Raw genomic sequence first — 10,000 nt, 5'->3', positions numbered from 1 at the left:
CCAGTTGGCTATTTACAGTGTACAAGTGTGACCTAGAAGTTAGAGCAAGGAATACCAGGATCAAATAATTCAACGAGTGGTCAGAGTGGGTCTTAAAGCCAAGATCTCCGGATCTCAAGGCAAGTGGCTCAACAACTGGGCCATACTGCCTCCCACTTTGAAGCTTTCATCACCTTAGGTTCATCTGTTCAAAGTTAGAAAGGCAAGCACCAAATTACATTTAAGATCAGACAATCTTTTGATTATTATTTTTCTCTTCATAAACGTGAAACTCTGCAGTTCAACATGCATTGAGAAAATGAAACTGATGATGTGAAAAGAACCTGTTGCAACCAAGGTATAGTGCTAGGACCATTTGCGATTGTCGATCTAAGCATGTTGTGCATTTGGAACTTTCTTTTAGAAATGGCATCCTATACAGATGAACCAGAGTCCTACAGTAGCAGCATGTCCCAATGGTCGTCAAGGGTTGACCAGATTCCTGGCATAGGTGATGGTGAGATGCCGGTTGTACCAGCAGAAACACAGGACAGCACTGTCACAGGTCAGCATAATGTTAGATTGTGTTTTGCAGGCAAAGCAATGTCTTCATTACTGTATACAGCAGTGCTCAAAATAAAAAAATAAATTCAGGTTATCCCTCTTTCAAAAGCCAGGCAACTACATGTGAACCTGTGAATTAGATTGCCCTGATAAATCCTTGGTTGTCCATTAGGAAACCCCGTACAATTAAGTGCACACTGTGTTGAGATGCAGTCACTTGTTTGGCATTGGAGCTTAAGTATCCCATAGTTCTTTGTATGCACCTGTGTTTTTTGTGAAAGTGCAAGTTTACATGTAAGTCTTTATGTTAGCATTTTTTATCTCCATCACTTACATGTTTGTGATATTGCCTCTTGGGAATTGCCTGTTGGCCATGGGAATTTGAGGACAAATTGGCTTGGCCCAGGCTAAGTGAATGAGTTTTGTCCTTAGTAGCTACCAAGAACAACACTCTTGGTGTCTTCAAAAACCCATTACTAAGACTATAATAGGTCAAACTAAGAGAAATGTATAAATATCAGTTTCTGAGTGTCTTAATTAGGATAATGTAAACTAAATACCTTTGGGCAACCAGAGGCATAAAGACACCTATTGTAAATCTCAGGTTTAAACACTTTTTGCACTTGCTGTATTGCTGCAGTAGTCTTCAATTTTGAGAAAATTAATGGTCAATAGCTCAATCCCCTGAAAAATAAGGGCACTTTCCTTTTGTTAGAACTGGCCAGCCAGACCCGTCAGTTTGCATAATAATCCCTCACATTCTTCCAGTGGAGTATAATTATATCATCCTCAAAGTGCGTTAATTTGAAGACGTTGTTGGGTTGGTTCTTCCAAATGGCCGATAAGTTCTGTCAAATGAAAAGCTTTTTAAGGTCAATTTTATGCTCTTTGCTCAAGTTTGTGAATATGAAGTCACCTACATGTAATACCCTTTCTTGTTTGTTTTGTCACAACCTGTTTAGATGACACCACTTTTCAGCCAGAAGAGAACACTTATCACGAGGACACCAATAATTACAAGGTGAAAACACATGAATTATTTGAAGTTTTTTCCTATGCTTATGTGTATAAACATTAAGCTGCAATCGTGGAAAAATGTTGAACGAGTCATTTCAACTTGTTCATGTGACTGTGTGTCTCTTCACGATCTCCCAAATGAATTTTCAATGAATATAAAAGATATTACCATTTTGTTGTTAGGAATCTCCTTTCTTTTTTGAAACTAGTGCCAAAACACGGTAATTTTTTTTAATTAAAAAAAATAACAAATGTGTTTTTTTGAAGACAATTTATTTAAAAACAATAATAATAATAATAATAATAATAATAATATTATTATTATTATTATTGTATTATTATTATTATTATTATTATTGTTATCATCATTATTACTATTATTATCATTGTTTACCAGGATTACAATAATTTTAAAGCAGACAGTTTGTAGTGTTTAGAAAAGTGAAATTAGAGAATGATTTTTCTTTCTTTCAAAACTTCTCAGGAAGATAATATGGAAATTGAAGAGGACCAGAATACGGATGGAAATTTATTAGGAATTACTGTAAAGTCAGAACCGTTCCCAACAGACACCACCCAGTCAGCAGCTGTACAAGACAACAAGTCAGGCGAAGACTGGCAACAAAGCTCTCAACATGACTGGGGCCATGGAGATGCTTGGAGTGGGCCTCCTCCCCACCCTGAGGAACTTGCAGGGGACAGAGGTATCTGGGAAGGGGAGAGGCTGCCCCCGGGATCAGACTGGCCTCCCCATGGTGAGAGGTTCTCTAGATGGGAGGGTAGAGATGGGCATCCCTTAGAGGGAGATGCAAGGCCACCTCTGCCTAGAGAAGGCGAGGGTGATGGATTGTTGGACAGAAAAGATTGGAGACCTCCACCCCATGAGTGGGAATCAGGGCCCCCTTTTCCAAGGGGTGATCAAGAATTTGGCCCTGGAAGGTTCCAAAGAGAGTGGAGACCACCATTTCTTGATATGCCAGAAAGGAGACCACCCTTTCCACCGGATGAACTTGGAAGGAGGCCCCCCTGGTCAGATGAACGTGACGGAAGACGCTTATTTCCAGGAGGTGATAGAGAGCCTCCTCCTTTTGCAAGAGATGAAAGAGGAAGGCCTCCTTTTCCCAGGGATGATTGGGACAGAGATGGACCTCCATTTCCAAGAGATTTTAGGGATGGGAGACCACCTCCCCCAAGGGGTAGGGAGGATCATCCATTCAGGGATTCAGGACCTCCTTTGCCAGAGGGTGAAAGAGAGCACATACCACCAGAATCACAGATCAAACATCCTTTAGTGAAAGAAGAGAAGGTTCACGAAGGACAGGCAAACAAAGAGCAAGATGATAAACATGCAGGAAAGAATAAACCACCACTTCTGAAAAATGAACAAGACAAACCCTCATTTCCAGCAAGTGAAAGAGATCGGCCACCATTTTTAAGAGATGATAGGGACAGTAAACCGCCATTTCCAAGGGATGGGAGGGACGGCAGGCCACCTTTTGCTAGGGATGAGAGGGACAGGCCACCATTTCCTAGAGATGAAAGAGACCGGCCTCCGTTTCTCAGAGATGACAGGGATAGACCACCATTTCCACGAGATGAACGGGAAAGGCCTCCGTTTCCAAGAGATGAGTGGGATCGGCCTCCCTTTGGGAGAGGTGATCATGATTTCCCATTTCCACCAAGGGGTGGACGGGGTCGTTGGCCATCACCACCACCACCACGGGATGAAAGGGACAGATGGGCTCCATTTCCAAGAGATGATCGTGATATACCAGAATGGGAAAGAGGGCGAGGTCCACCTGGCAGACCCATGTCACCACGAGGCAGGGATGGAGGAGGGAGACCCCCATTCCATGAGCACGATAGAGGTAGACCTAAATCTCCACCTCCCTGGCACCCATTGGATCATCCTCGTCGTCCATGGTCTCCCCCTAGGCGTGACCTCATGGGCAGGCCTCCACCCCCACCTGAGGAATTTGATCGCTTTGGTCGTCCTCCTCCTCCACCTCCACCTGATGCAGAGTTCTTTGATGATCGAGGAAGACCTCCATGGGACTGGGATAGAGGAGACTGTGAGTATTGGTTTCCAAAAACAGTTTCTGTAACATTACTGCACCTTTCACAAATATGTAGACAGCTTTCTAACCCTAACCCTAACAGCTTTCTTTTTTAACCGTTGTGAATCACGTTTGCAGCAACAATAATGGACCCTTTGACTTCCAGGAGTGATCAGTATGTAAATTCTCCTCACAATTGCATTGAAATTGTGAGGAGGATTTACTAATAAAAGTTAGTGCGACAGGTAGTCCCAAGTCCAGTCCATTCTCTGCGACCCAACCATAGGGTTAAATGTGATAGTGGAATAGTTGTTCACATTTAAAACTGTTGTTAACAGCATTGATTCCAATCAAAACCAGTAAACGGATGCTTTACATGTTTCTACAATGGTATTTTAAAATATTGACTAATTTTTCTTAACAATACGGATATTGCATGCAATGAAAACACAAACTCTTGTTTCCGGTCATGGACATCATTCTTTAAGGAATATTTCCCTCCTAGTCTTTCACCTACGGTAGCTTTTCATGGTCTAGTGGTCATCACGAACACCTCTGAATGTGGAGATACTGAGCTAGACTCCTGCTTGGGGTACTTACTCCGAAAAGTCTTTCTATTATTAGCAGTCGCATGAGCAAAGTAATCTTGCGTATGCGCAGGAAATATATGACCCGAAAAAAAGTTAGAGCAAAGTCCCATATACTTTGTTCTTTAGTTAAAAAAGGTACAGTAAATGCATTCTAGATCCTTTTGTGACTGTGTGAACAGCTCATCCTCGAATTTGAACTGTCTCACAGGGAGAAGACCCCCTGATGATGAGTGGCCAAGAGAGCGCCACTATCCTGATGACCGAAGGCCAAGATCACCCCCACCCCGCTGGGACCATCCAGATCACCTCCCCCCTCGATTCCCTAGTGACTGGGAAAGAGATCATAGGAGAGGTCCGGATGACAGGTTTGGTTTCATAGATTTTAAGTTTGCCCGATTGTGAGTTGGCACCCGCAAAGCTTAATTGTTTTAATTGTTTTTTTTTTAAATATGTATAGTTAATGCATGGAACAGTTCACCAAAAGAAATTGCCAAGGCGGAAAATTTGAACATTTTTTGAGAAGAGACTAAGCTCACAATATGTTATGAGGGTTTTCGGTGAACGTTAAGTTACTTTGTATTTGTTAATAGATGTAAATAATAATGATAATAATAATAATTAAAGTCATCGCCAATAGATGAGCTTGGGGGAAGGTGCCTATGAAAGCGGATGGTGGTGCCAAGCAAAATACGAGCCACGAGCAGGGCATGCATGTATCCATGGCAACCCACAGAGCGGCAACCACCACCATGCACCGTCACACTGACAAAGTCAGTGGAGATACTTACCAACCTCATTACTTACCAAGGCCACCAAAGAGGGAGGGAAGGGAGGGGAAAACTGCCACACAAAGCACAAGTCGGAGCATGAAAGAACTGCACAACCTCACGGCAAGTACGCTTCATCTGACGCTAGGTGAAAACCCCATGTGTCAAATAGGCACACATGATCCACGATCACCAACATTGGCGCAATTTTAACTTAGCCTAAATTACAGATTGATTTTTTGATTTTGTTGAAACAGATGGTTTGATGAACGAGGTCCGCCTGACAGAAGACCCCCTCATGATGACCTCCACCGAGACAGACCCCCTTACCCTGATGATCCCTACCCACGGGACCCTTCGTCTTACCCACCCCACCCTGACGATGTTGGACCCCCCAGTGAGCCTCCAAGAATAGAGAAAAAGCCCGAGACGGTCCCAGTGGAGAGTATTTTGGACTTGCCAGGACGAGAAAATAGACCTGATAGAGTAAGTTTGTGTGCCTCTACCACAATAGTGTAAATCAATAATGTGGGCTGGAAAATTAAAATGTAAGGTATACTCAATCTTGTATAAGATGTCTTCTAAAACTAGGAACATGAAGGAAAGATGAAGGTAGCAAAAATGAAATGATACGTTTGGGAAATCACATGAGCACGAGTGCATTTCGTTATTCATGGGCGTGGGTTTTGATAGTTCTCAAGATTGCACGAGCCGTAGGCAAGTTCAGTTTGAGAACGGTGAAAGCATCACGAGTGACCATGAGTCAAGAAAAGCAAGAACAAGTTCATACGAGTTTTTATTTGCTATCTGCCCAACAAAATCACTCTATCGCTATGTTTCTATAGCAACTTTTGTATTGCACTCTATAACCTACATGACGCATTCATCATTGACCAATCAGAAACGCAATGTTAATTCTGTGGAGTATGACATAGGTGTTTAGATTGGGTGAGGTTTACATTTCATACATACAGTTTTCTAAAACCTAGGGATATCTGCATCAAAGTAGTAATTTTTCAGCAGGGAGATTAATAGTCTTAAAGGAATTGTGAAAATCCTTAGATTCAGCTGATTGTACTTTCAGTTAGCTGCCCGCGTTAGCTAGACTGCTTTCAATATATTAAAATTCAGTTTGAAAGAGAGGTTTAGAGAACAAAGACAAAGGAAGGTGGATGATGTGTCGATATTTCTCACATTAATTCCAGCGTGTTTCCATTGCTTTTGTCCTCTCTACCTCGCTATCAAGCTGAAGATTGACATTTCGAAAATGGCCTATTTCATAGCCTAGTGACAGCGCTAATAAAGTTGGAATAATTTGTATTTCAGATTGTGATCATTCTCAGGGGACCTCCTGGGAGTGGCAAAACTCATGTAGCCAGACTAATTAAGGTAAGTTGAAAAGTCTGGGCCTCGGTTTTTTCCCCATGACATAGCTTTCTGCTGTAGGAAACCATGAAATGAACACAATCTAGGAGGGTAATAATTATAATATTGCAGTTATCAGTTGAAGTGCTACTACGATCACCCTGCGAGCAGAGCCTCCTTTTGTCTTTTTCTTTACTGAGGAGGAGAAAAGGAGGCTCTGCCTCCACCGCGCACCGGTGGCTCCGTTGGTTGAGCATTGGGCTGTCATGCGGGAGGTCGTGAGTTCGACTCCGGCCGGACCAACACTCAGGGTCTTAAAATAACTGAGGAGAATGTGCTGCCTTTGTAATTACATCTGCAAATGGTTAGACTTTCAAGTCTTTTCGGATAAGGAGTGTAAAGCGGAGGTCCCGTCTCATAACCCTTGTTGGAAATTAAATAGTATGGGACGTTAAAGAATCCACTCACTATTCGATAAGAGTAGGGGACATAGTCCCCGGTGTTGTGGTCTGACCTTATCTAGACGGGGGCATCTTTCACTTCCTAAAATAAAATTGTAAACTGTGTAATAAGCAGTCTGGCTAAAGTCCCCCGAAACACATTGTAAATTAGTCCTGAAAAGCATCGAGGGGAGAGACTAATAGCTTTACTCACTCACTTACTCACTCACTTGCCTGAGTCACGTCAACTCTTTGAAGCCGCCGCAGCCCGAACTTCAGGACTAGTCAATCTTGTTTTCTCTCGTCAAACCGGTTTTTCCAGTGCGAGCGTCCGTTTAGTGACAAAACCGATGGTTATAATTGAGCCCGCTATACCATGAAAAACCAAGATGGCGGCGAGATCTGGCATATTAGGCTTGGGTTCGAGACTGTTTCCTGGCAACATGCAGCGCATATTCAATAAAGATCTTACTCGATTCATGCAGAGTCTTTCTCGAGAACGCCAAAATCGAGCAAGCAAAAGAAAGGCTCTGCTAGCAGGGTGTACTACGATCAAAAATCGCTTCCTGTTTTTCTTTACATTCCGAAAGCATCTCGTTTGCCGTTTACAAAGCTTTGTGTTTCTTGTGTACCTCAAAAGGATAAGGAAGTATCCCATGGAGCGCATGCGCCAAGAATATTGGCGCTGGATGATTACTTCTTAATGGAAGTGGAAAAGTCCGAGCAAGATCCAGACACAGGCAAGAAAGTAAAGAAAAAGGTATGAGCATTTGATAGTGTGTAGATGTTCATTTAAGGGGAAAGTCTGTGGGGTTCTTTTGGGTTAAATTCGCGTTAGGAATTCGTATTAGCTGCAAGGAAATGGCCCATAGTTTGTTGTACAGTATTGTGATTGAAGGTCTTATACAATACCAAACAATAGCTGGTCACGAGAGCTGCTACATTACTGCTTTCAGCAAGACAACCATCTTTGAGTGAGTTTTGTGGCCCCATCGACTAGGGGCTCTACAAAAGCTAAATATTGTGCTCAAATAACGATGAAATTTTTATTTTGAACTCCGATGTTGTTACTTACATTGTAGGTGACAGAGTATGTCTATGAGGAAGAAATGGAAGAAGCTTACAGGAACAGCTTGTTTAAATCTTTCTCCAAAACTCTGGAAGATGGCTTCTTTCCCGTTGTCATTGTGGATGCCATTCATGACAAGGTTAGTGTGGCAGCCTATTTTCAGTGGGAAAGGTTACTTATTTATTTATTTATTGTCGCCATCCAACTCATTTTGGATCAGTTGCTGTGCCTTTGATAAACGTGCGAACTTTGATGTTCAACCAACGGTTTCGTATTTTACTTCCACCTTAGCAGATCGTCAGCGGACCGTTAAAGACAGAAGCTGACACAATGGGTCTGTCAATCATAAGCTTTGATTACCCATGTACGCATTCCGCTACAGTGATTCACTGCAGTGAAGAACTAAACCATTCATGGGAATTTGTGAATGCAAAGCGCAATAATGAAAAACGTATTCCTTTATGTTTTTTCACTCGTGACAGTAGTCGGCTCCGTCGAATCCGCGCCAGATATTTTCTTCCGTTTTTGCAAAAGAGTTTCAACTTAACCTGCCGATCACTTTACAGCAATGACAATGCAGGAAATAGAAACCTTCGACGATATGGCCGCCATTTTGAATTCTATTGTTCCAATAGCTATTATGGGATGCCGAGGGGGCAAACACATACTTATTTGCCCCCTGAGCATCCCATGATACTTTTTAAACAATAAAAATCAAAATGGCTGCCGAATCGTTGAAGTAGTCTATTAAAAAAAGAAATGAAAATTACCGGGTATGTTTTCGGGATATAAGAACTCAAAGACATATCACAGAGTGTTTTTAAATGGCTCATTTGTTGCTAAGGTAACCTAAAAGTGCTTCTCTTCGAGTAATTGCCGTTTCACTTGGTACGTTTACATTGCTGCTTGGTGATATGCAGAACCATTGAATCTCTCTAAACAGTGCAGTTTTTTGGAAATAATTAAACTGGTTTGAGCCAGCTTACATGTAAGTTCATCTGTTGAGCGAAACTTAGGGCTTACGAACAACGATCATTCTCACAACTTTGTCTATCAGAGCTAATTCTTAATCGCTCACTCGTTATTAGTTGCCGAAATGTAGCTGGGTCGAGCTTTATTGACGGTGTCAGTTATTCAGCAAATATTTCAAGTTGTATAACATTATTAGTTTGAGAAGATCATAGTTGGTGTCTCCTATGCTGTAAACACGAAGTTGATGAGTGTTGATTTTTACTTTCACTTCCAACTCGTAGGTTGAACATTTTGAGAAATATTGGAGTCATGCAAAACAGAAGGGCTTTGAGGTAGATATCCATCGCAGCATTTTTTTGATCGCCTTGAAGAATCGAGAGTAAACTGCTGTATTTTCTGTTTTAAGGTTTACGTCGCGGAGTTGATGGCAGACGCCCACGCATGCGCAAAGCGAAATAGCCACAATCGAACTTTTGAAGATATCAATAAGGTAAGCTCTTGTATTTTATTTTTAATAGGGCCGTCTACTACAAAGTAAAGGATAAACCCTATGATCGAAGATCTGTATGTGAAAGCCACGCATTGTAAATGAATATAAGGGAGTCTTCGTATGAATTTGTTTCATTAACATATGAGTTTCCTCACACAAGGCGCCCTGTCATTTACAAATTGACTTCAAAAGGTAAAAGAACTTGTTAAGCTTAATTAAAAACATTATCTGGTACATCGCGATCGGCTTTTCAGAGATAGCTCATTGTGCAGTGCATGTTCAATATTCGCTACCTTTTTCTTGGCTGACTGATTTAAAAAACGAGCCAGTTATTAGCCATCAAAAGCACAAAATGTAAGCAAATATTTCCCTATTTAAAGCGAAAGACAGAGGCGCTAATGATCCCATACGTTCTTTGTAAAATTTCGAATCCTCGGAGCATCGTTGCTCAGAGATTATCTTCTAGCTTGGCGCCGTGTTTGGGAAGTATAGATTCGAATACTAAAATGTGGTGGAGTTGGTCGGTGCAGGTAGCGGGATTTGTCCCCATCCCGTTCCGAATATGACCAATCACGGGAAGACTAACCTCTATCAGTTTCTTTTTAAGTGTGTGTCTAGTAGTTCGCGTCATTATTTCAGCTCCTGCACACGATAAGTGGTCACGTGCCTTAGGAACACGTGCCACATGAC

General features: G+C 41.9%; 1 protein-coding gene across 2 annotated transcripts in view; it reads left to right on the top strand.

The window, feature by feature from the left end:
* The window catches only part of LOC138049363 (uncharacterized), a 26,817-nt gene that overhangs the window by 6,508 nt on the left and 10,309 nt on the right, over positions 1 to 10,000 (top strand). For both annotated transcript variants that reach the window (XM_068895611.1, XM_068895612.1), the window contains exons 4-13: positions 404 to 544; positions 1,506 to 1,564; positions 2,045 to 3,632; positions 4,416 to 4,572; positions 5,232 to 5,460; positions 6,301 to 6,363; positions 7,420 to 7,539; positions 7,862 to 7,987; positions 9,102 to 9,152; positions 9,227 to 9,310. In XM_068895611.1, the coding sequence (XP_068751712.1) occupies positions 404 to 544; positions 1,506 to 1,564; positions 2,045 to 3,632; positions 4,416 to 4,572; positions 5,232 to 5,460; positions 6,301 to 6,363; positions 7,420 to 7,539; positions 7,862 to 7,987; positions 9,102 to 9,152; positions 9,227 to 9,310 (2,618 nt within the window). The remainder of the gene's footprint in view (positions 1 to 403; positions 545 to 1,505; positions 1,565 to 2,044; positions 3,633 to 4,415; positions 4,573 to 5,231; positions 5,461 to 6,300; positions 6,364 to 7,419; positions 7,540 to 7,861; positions 7,988 to 9,101; positions 9,153 to 9,226; positions 9,311 to 10,000) is intronic.

Source organism: Montipora capricornis, chromosome 5, assembly GCF_036669925.1.
Source record: "Montipora capricornis isolate CH-2021 chromosome 5, ASM3666992v2, whole genome shotgun sequence".
In the NCBI taxonomy this organism is placed as follows: Eukaryota; Metazoa; Cnidaria; class Anthozoa; order Scleractinia; family Acroporidae; genus Montipora; species Montipora capricornis.
Note: the sequence above shows the minus strand (reverse complement) of the source record. Positions and strands in the feature narration are given on the sequence as shown.